The sequence below is a fragment of the Asterias amurensis genome, chromosome 4 (assembly GCF_032118995.1).
Source record: "Asterias amurensis chromosome 4, ASM3211899v1".
Lineage (NCBI taxonomy): Eukaryota > Metazoa > Echinodermata > Asteroidea > Forcipulatida > Asteriidae > Asterias > Asterias amurensis.
In genome coordinates, this window is record NC_092651.1 from 25541090 (window position 1) to 25549874 (window position 8785).

At 44.0% G+C, this 8785-nt stretch overlaps 1 protein-coding gene across 1 annotated transcript; it reads left to right on the forward strand.

Moving 5' to 3' along the window:
• Positions 1-703: 703 nt before the first annotated feature.
• Positions 704-8382, forward strand: LOC139935728 (histamine N-methyltransferase A-like). The gene is made up of 3 exons (XM_071930279.1): positions 704-1207; positions 5548-5868; positions 6670-8382. Exons 1-3 carry the CDS (start codon positions 847-849, stop codon positions 7035-7037), a joined length of 1050 nt encoding a protein of 349 aa, XP_071786380.1. The 5' UTR covers positions 704-846; the 3' UTR covers positions 7038-8382.
• Positions 8383-8785: the final 403 nt, after the last annotated feature.

Consider the following 8785-nt stretch of genomic DNA (forward strand, 5'->3'; position numbering starts at 1 on the left):
CCCTGGTGCTGTTAGTTGCTTCCATTATTCTTTCATGGCTAAGTTGACTCCATTGATGCGCCAAGTCTAGTGGAGTTTGAGGATGCCGTTGGCTGTTCGAGGAACAGCTCCTCCGCCTCTAGCTGAAAATACTTTCACCAGGGATCCCTCTACCCCGCTGAGGCTGCCTGAGTTGGTTGAGCTGAATAACAGCTCATAGCCTGAGCAAGCTTGGTTTGAGATCAGAGTTTTCCTTCTCCTAGGTGAGCTGCCTACCATGGCTAACGAGCCTCATCTGCCCGGGTTTAGAATCAGAGTTGTCCTTCTCATAGATAGGCTGCCTTCCAAGGCTGTCGAGCCCCATCTGCCCGGAGCTTCTGGATATGGCGCCAGATACTCGCCTTCACACCTCTGCCTTCGGTTCGCAACAGGGATCGGCACATGAAGCCAGGCAGTAGGAGTTTGGTTAGGAGAGGCTGTTAGAGACGCTGACCCTATGGGATATTTGTAGAGAGAGGCGGCTCATTTCCTCACCCTATCCCGGCCATCCTAACCCTTAGACCCCCTGACGTTTGTCATGGAAAAAGAAAACGCCACACACCGGGGTCGACCCGGGGAAGCTAATCGAACGCACCCATCGATTGTGTGCTTGGACTCTCTTCAGGGGTGCACAGGGTAGGACACCATGACAATAATGAGTATATGGCCCTCTGTCCCCATCAATTCAGCAACTCTATTGACGCAACGGGGTGCATACAACTGTTATCAATGATTTAACAAAACACAATGTTATGCTCGGCTGAATTTGGAGCTCCAGAGCCCATTAGATCACGTTTCGGGACAGATTGAACTTTGTGCCCGTTTTCTATGCTCTCTACGTACAATCTTGAACTGGCAAACAAATGCATGTACATGTACATACATTGTATGTGTTGCTTTATACCTGCAGTGTTTATGCACCTTTTTTCTTCCCCCTTAAGAAAATACTCTATACACGAAATAGTCCTAGCATTGAATACCACCATGTCTACGGCTCAAGTTAACAACCTCAAAGATCTGTCGACTGATGAAGAGTATTACCAAAGAGTCTACGATGTTTTTGAAACAGTTTGTGACAGACGGGAGAAGATGTATGAGTGGATTTGCAACGATCTACCGGCAGTTGTGGACTCGATCGAGACCGGCCCTGGACGGGCGTTAAACGTGCTGAGTGTTGGGGCAGGCAACGGTATGTTACACTATATGGTTACACAGCCCTATGTTCTGACCAAAGGTTAAAGAGCGCCGCAAGGCGCAAGATGCGGAACACGGGCTGGAATGTGAAATCCCACTGGACGCCGTTTCGGCAAGTAACTCTTTTGATACAACAGTAGTTCAGTGCAGATCAGTGCAAACAATGATCATTCCTATCAATGGGAAACAAAACATTCACTTGCTGAAAGTGGCGCCCATGCGTATTTCACGTTCCAACAATAGATAAAGCTTCAGTTCCACATCTTGCGCCTTGCGGCGCTCTATAATCTTTGGTTCTGACATATTGGGTGCATTCGTTTAGCTTCCCTCATGGGTCGACTCCGGTGTGGCGGTTTCAACTTTCCGCTGTGTTCAGTTTTCCGAATGACCAAATACGGTAGCATTACGTCATGCGATGCCTGCGCACAGCAAGCGAAAGTAGTCCATTTTAAGTGCCGTATTGAGTTATCCGTTACCCTCCGGTAGCTGTCATGGCGGCGTGCACGAGTCTAGTACAACTAGCGGCAAACGCGTGGATCGTATGAGTTGTTTTTTATGTAAGCAGAGTGTGACCTGCCTAAAGTTGTACCCATGAATACATGTAAAGATGGGGCAAGAGATTATGTGACTATACACATAAAATAATCTTAATAATAAACAATTTGGGGTCACTGCTGAGAGAGCTACAGTACTCGCCAGGGTACTCGCGGCGGTATCTGACAGGTCACCCGGAAAACTGAACACGCCGGAAAGCTAAAACCGTTCGAACAACGTGATGATATGTTCGACTACGTCACCCGGAAAACTGAACACGGCGGAAGACTGAAACCGCCACCTGCCCCGGTGCGTTCAAATAGCTTTGACGTCATTCCAGGGGCTCACCGAGGTAGCCCCCACTCCCCTGCTTGTGGAGTGGGTCACTTGGACGCTAGCCGAGAGCGGTGAGTGATCGTTCGTTTAGCTCTTGTCAGGGACTCACCCGAGTGAGCACCGCGGGTTAGACCAAGCCTGCCAAGGGAAGCTAATCGAACGCACCTATTATGGGTGCGTTCGTTTAGCTTCCCTGGGTCGACCCCGGTGTGTGGCGTTTTTTTCCCAGGACGAACGTGTGCAGATAATTACCCACCAAGGGAAGCTAAACGAACACACCCAATGTTTCGAAATCCCTATCATCCCAGTGTTTCCGCCATGTTCCGCCTCCCTGGTATTTCCGGGGGCTGGTAATCTCGATGATTGAAAAGTGATGGCGCTGTCTCATTCAGTGATTGTTAAAACCACACTTTCACGTCAGGTACGTACGCGCACACGTCATACGTGAGTATGAAAATAAGTAAGCCGTAAGTGGCGCCGTCACTTAAAAACAACTCATTTTTTGACGTTCACGTTTATGCTTTCGTTTTCAGTACGTATGTGGCCTGTTCCTCCTGTGGGGCGAGTTGGGGTTGTATCGAACATCAATATTGATGAGTATAGCTGGTGGACCATTGAGGTGGTCCATTGAGGTGGTCCGTTGTGTAATACATTGATCTTAATCTAGTTTTGTGTATTGCTCAGATTAACCGAATTTGAGGTAATCATTGAGATTCATTATGCAAATGCCTCTCCCGTTGTCGTAAGGCATAAATACGACGTCAGGACGGTTTCAGTTTGGTTTTGGCTGAAGTTTCATGTTTTGTCATACTTCTGAAAATTGGTGTTGCTTCCAAACAATTTAGCAGTGTCACCATAGCTGTGTCACCAATGTATAATTTGGACGCCATTTTGATGGTGCATTAGTAAAGCAAATGTAACTCTTCTACGGAAAACTTTTGTAATCACAACATAACTAGGATATACATGTATAACTATAATGGTTTACAATTCAATGATATCTCTATTTGGAAGATGGGTTGGTCCTGAAAAGGACCAGTTTGGTCGTTTGATGAGTTTCTATGTCTCACGTTTCCTCTTGGTACCTTTGCCCGCGGATGTCTTGGGCCGTGCAAAGAAACTGACGAGATTTACAGCCGTCCGTAGTTCATTTGCCTTGATTTCCGCTACCAGTTTTGATGCTACCTCCTCACGAGCAGCGTCTAGTTTCTCTTCGATCACTTGGGCTTGGTGCGTGTACTCCTCGATGGTCAGTCTGACGAATGCCAGCGATACTTTCGAAGATAGTCGATCCCAATTCTCTCGGAATGATGGATGGAATGTCATGCCTCGAGGTGGGTGTGGTGGATTCGTTGTGATCTTGAAGTACGTCGGCGGCTTGCTGTTTTTGATCGACTGATTGAAGACTGATAGTTGTGTTGTAATGTGACTTCTGGCGGCTGTGAGTTTGCTCAAAGGTTCAGCCAGAAGTTTTACAAGTTTGAAATCAGTTTCAGAAAGTCTTGTTCGAGCTTCAGGGGTTTCGGTTGCGAACCCGTCCCTGATGTCGAAAGAATCACACTGTGTGTCATCACTGCTAGCTGAAGATGGTGCGGGAGACGGTGGATCTTGGATCTTGGGGCTTGAAGGTAGACTCTTGGTAGTGCTGTGACGCTGAAGGGACTTGCTAAGTTGGGTAGACATGATGTCAGTGGCGTTATTTCCGTGGTGACAGTGTTAATAAACAAACAATACGGACGTGATGGGGAAGATCACTCGGGTGTGTTGGCACGCTTCATTCGAGTAGTTGATTGGCTGTGAGGTTCCTTTGTTGTTTTACAAAGAGGGTTAATGTGGTCCAGTGGTTCCGGTGGCTCTCAAACAGATGCGCGGGAAAACTGATTTTGATATTCTGGATTCCTGGGGAAGCTTGTGTTTGTTTGCTTGTAGAGATGGGAGTTTTTTCTCTCTCCAAATGTGGAGAAATGAGAAAAAAAGGCTGTTTATTACATTTCTAAAACGCAATGAGTTTTTAATGTGGGTTAGAGCCAGATTAGTGTTCTTTTCCGATTGCGAAAATGAAAAAAGGTGTCACATGTTGATGTGGTTGTGTGCGTTTCGTTGTTCTGGTTTGTTGAGCAAGTAAGTTGTAGGCTACTTTAAATTTGTACTGTCCCACCTGTGGATGTATGAAGGGGGAGTGGTTATAGTTTTGCTCGTTTTGGGGTTTTTTTTTTTTGGGGGGGGGGGGATGAGAGCTTGTGTGGAAACCATACTTCCAGAGTATTTTGTGGAAAAGTCCCGTTTGCGGGTAAATTTAGGATATGATCATATAGCTATTTAAAACACCCCTTACAAGTATTCAGCCTTTTTATTGCTTAATAGCGCGTGAAATGATTACCCACCTCGAACCCAATCAGTAATATTGTGCATCTGTGTATCTGAAACGCGCGTATACGAACGTTAACAGGTATACGAGGTTGATAAATAGTCTGACGTTATAGCACGTTACTCGTGCTAGAGTTAAAACTCCGACTCACTCGGTGATCTCTGGACCGATAACATTTTCCTCGGCTGCGCAAAATGTGGTCCAGATTTGTAGACTTGCCCAGTCCTTCTAAGTCAGCCGCAAAAGCAGTCCATGTATCGCCCTCACCCGCGTGGTTAATCCAAAAACAGGGTCACCCGACCGAGACTCTTGTTTGAATATTTGCATGTTGTGAATAGTTCTCCTGAAGACAAGCAGAGTATACTGTTCGAAATGTTGATACCGCACCCGGCTCTTTTCAGAGCCAATACCCCTTAATATTATACAAACAAATTAATAACCATGCTGGTTAGTTTCTCACAATCTCACAACTCTCCGAATGTCCATGAACTACCAGCTAATACTTACCGTCACATGAGCCACCTCCCCGGGTTGAACCTTGGGAAGTTTATATTGAGTTAAAACACGAATCTCTATTTCTAAATCTGGTGGTCCTGATAATTTCTCTGTCAGAACCCTTAAGGAGTTTGCTTTCGGGCTGAGTATTCCTGTCTTTTTGCTTGTATTAATAGTTCTGCCGACCATGTTTACAGTAAATGCTGGAATTATGTGTGGACGATCTTACACTTTAGTGAAACCAGGCTCATCAATGCTGTTAGCAAGATTCGGGATGATTTAAACTATCTCAATGACTGGTCTGTAGAAAATGAACTTTTATTGAACCCGTCGACATGTCAAATCATGCAAATTTACTTTAGGCAGGAGGGACCCCCCCCCCCTGTTTCTCAACCCTTTGAAGGTGCCCTGTTGTGTGTCACCTTCCAACACAATTTGAAATGGGATGAAAGTACTAAACATATTTGACACAGTTGAAACAGTTGATTCGTGATACCGATGGCATCGTGATATAAAAATATAGGTAAAGCCATTAGAATGTAAGTTACGTAACTACGACAGTGTGGAATGACATGTGATTACACTCTCTGACTCTCTCACAGGTGTCATCGATATAAAGATGATGTCAGTGCTCCTGGTTAACCATCCTCTCATCCACGCCACTATCCTCGAGCCCAACCCAAATGTATTGCAGCAGTACAAAGCCTTAGCATCCAAAGAGTCGGCAAAGCTCCAAGGCGTAAGCTTCGAGTGGAGAGCTGAGACGTTCGATGAGTATCAAAAGATTACTAACAAGGAAAGAAAGTTTCATTTTATCAGCTGCATGAGTTCTATTTACTACATGGGTGATTTAGAACCGGCCTTGCAGTGTCTTCATGGTGAGCTGGATACAGGAGGTATCTTGATGGTGTCACTTATGTCAGGTAAAATAACAACTTGCAATAAATCAGCTCAATAAGGGAGGTTTAGCTGCACGTTACGCGAGGGGTATATGTACGTGCAGACGTAGGTTCGCACGTCAAACGTGAGCATGAAATAAGCCCAAAGTGGTGACGTCACCTACAACCATTACATTCTTATTTGAAGTTCACGTTCGCATGTTTGCTCGCGTAACGTGCAGCTAAACCTCCCGATAGTCTAAACATCTGGCGTCAAACACCGTCTTTGGCAGTCCAATTCTAAACACGCATAATAATCTTTGTTATGAATATATAATAATGCATGTACTGTAATACATGATAAGTTGTATCCAATGCTTTCACTGGTTCTGTAAAACCATGTCTTAGGGACCGGTCTTAACAATAAGGTCCTTGCATTTGAGGCCACACGTGCACGCGCCACGCCTAACTCTCAGTCAATAGATGCACTGCACCTGACGTCATTGGCCGCCATCTTTGACTTTGTAAAGTGCTTGCGTGATACGCGCAGCGCAAGACTCCCAGCCAATGGATTCAAGAGTGCAAGTTTTGTCATTAATGGCGGCATGCGAAGGGTCGACTATATAAATATTTCTATTGCAAGGTCACAGCCCGAGTTTGCACACACCTAGGTTGGAAAACTATAGAAAGCCACAAAAGCAAAACAAACACAGAAAGGTTTGTAGCAATGTTACACAAATATTCAACCATTGAATTTGTTGACAAAGCACCAATTCAGGCAACCCAGTCTCTTTATTTGTTTAACCACTATTATTGTTATTCTGTTTTGTTTTGTTTTTTAACTAGGGGAAGGAGGATTCGGGAGTCTATGGCAGTTTCTTCATAAGAAGTTTGGCCGGAGAGGAGATCTGTTCACATCTTCAGACGTTATTGAGGTGTCACGAAAACTCAATCTCAACATTTCCGTAGTTCAAAACTTTATTTACCACTGTGACCTATCGGCTTGTTTCGGTCCCCCCGAAGAACTGTCCGAAGAGGCGAGTATTCTCCTCGACTTCTTGACTCATACCATCGGCTTTGCTCGGAATGCTTCGGCTGACTGTCGGGATGACGTAATGAGATTCCTAAGGAGTGACGCGTGCTCAGACCGAGGTCCTTTAGGTCAGGTGATTCTCAAAGGAAACAACGTTGCTGTGTTTATCCGTCATGAATGAAGTCCATGGTGATCATGTTGGGAGGCAGAAGGGGTTACCAATGTTAAGGCCCAAGTCTACATCCGTATAATGGACCGTTGTTCTTACTTCCAACCCAGGAGTAGGTGACAATGGCCTGTGTAAATAGTTGATTTTAGCCCACACGTCTTAGTGGCCTTCAAGCCGTCTGTGTCTGGCAACTTGCATACAAATAATAATAAAAAATGCATTTCGATGGCGTGGGTTCGTATCCCACCGCTGCCACCATGTAGAGTCTTCACTATTGCCTACAAACAAGGTGGAGGTTGAGACAGACTTAACTTTTATGCGCTGTGAAACTTAGCTTTTATTTCTGCCATGTTGGTGAAGTAAGTTAGTTGACAATAGAGGGCGCTTGTCGGCTGTTGATTGTTGGTTCAACAGAGCTTCATTTCAAACGAAATTTAATAGGCCGGGATGTCGTATTGAATGAGAATTGTTGAAATTTACCTAAAATAACAACAGTCTTTCATCCCTTGACGTAAAAATATAGGCCCTATGGTCAAGCAAATTTAAAGAGTCCAATTTATACCCAAATCGAAATATGCACATTAAAAATAAATCAATATGTGCATTTCACAATTGTTAATATCTGAGTGACTTAAATAATTATTGTCTAAGAATGTTGGGGCCCTTTTAGTAATTAATACATTTAGGCATATATAAAAGTATAAGTTTATATGTCATGACAATACAGTAATATATCAATGTTTAATCGGTCCCTGTTAGTGAACAGGTTTATTTATAGTGTTCAAATTCATGGCTTATGTTTCCAGTCTAAAAATTCAGTTTCAAAGAATTTTGATGCAACTAATTTTTCATTTACATATACCTACCCCATTTTAAAAAACATGCCTTACAGTTTACGGAATGATATAACTTAAGGCTAACAATTAAAAAAATCCAGTTAGATTGTTTGAAGTATAACGCAGATTTAGTCGTGTTTATACAAACACGGACAACATTCACAAGAAGACGATTAGATTAAGAAACAAAACAAAGAGCAACGTTATGCATCCCCTCTTTGGAGAAAACAATCCACACCTCTCCTTCAGCTCCCCTTTGTAATTTATTTTTAGTTTCAGCGACGGATGGCGTATTTATCTTTGGTGATCATAATTTGGAGTCATCAAAAATGTATGAATTCAAAGACTGTTATAATTTTGCTTGAAAAAACTTCAATAAAAGTCTTTAAATTTAAACCCCAAAATGAAAGCTGTAAGTTAAAAATGAACCTGTGGAAGTACAAGGTTTGTGATTGAGGTCGGATCGGACTCTGTTCATGATTTAGAATAGGGTTTCAGTTGTCGACAAAATAAAGGTTTCCGAGTCGATGTGGACTGCAAAGGATGCCATACATTGAGACGTAGATGCCTCCTTGCACATAGACTTGATTCAAGTCCCTTTCTCGTGTGAGGTCTCAAACACCATGAAACTAGACTTGTGGACAAGTCGCTAAATCGGCCCCACGCGCTGAGATAGTGCTCTCGAACTGATGGCTCCCCGATTTCGACTCCTCATTAACCATGAGGAGTCGAAGTCAGGGAGCCATCAGTTCGCGCGTAAGCAGTGATCTCGCGAGAGCACTATCTCAGCGCGTGGGGCCGATTTAAAGACTTGTCCACAAGTCTAACATGAAACATGCCAGCAGTCACTTTAGACAAGTGCGCCCCCATCGTCAAAATGTAGTTTTGCAGCAGCGATCAATATCAAGTCTACCTTGCACTCAG

Excerpts from the sequence above, each read along its gene's own strand:
- LOC139935728 (XM_071930279.1), top strand. The coding sequence starts at position 847 with ATGCTCTCTACGTACAATCTTGAACTGGCAAACAAATGCATGTACATG. Across the intron at positions 1,208-5,547 it reads GAGTGTTGGGGCAGGCAACG|GTGTCATCGATATAAAGATG; the intron begins GTATGTTACACT and ends ACTCTCTCACAG. Across the intron at positions 5,869-6,669 it reads GATGGTGTCACTTATGTCAG|GGGAAGGAGGATTCGGGAGT; the intron begins GTAAAATAACAA and ends TTTTTTAACTAG.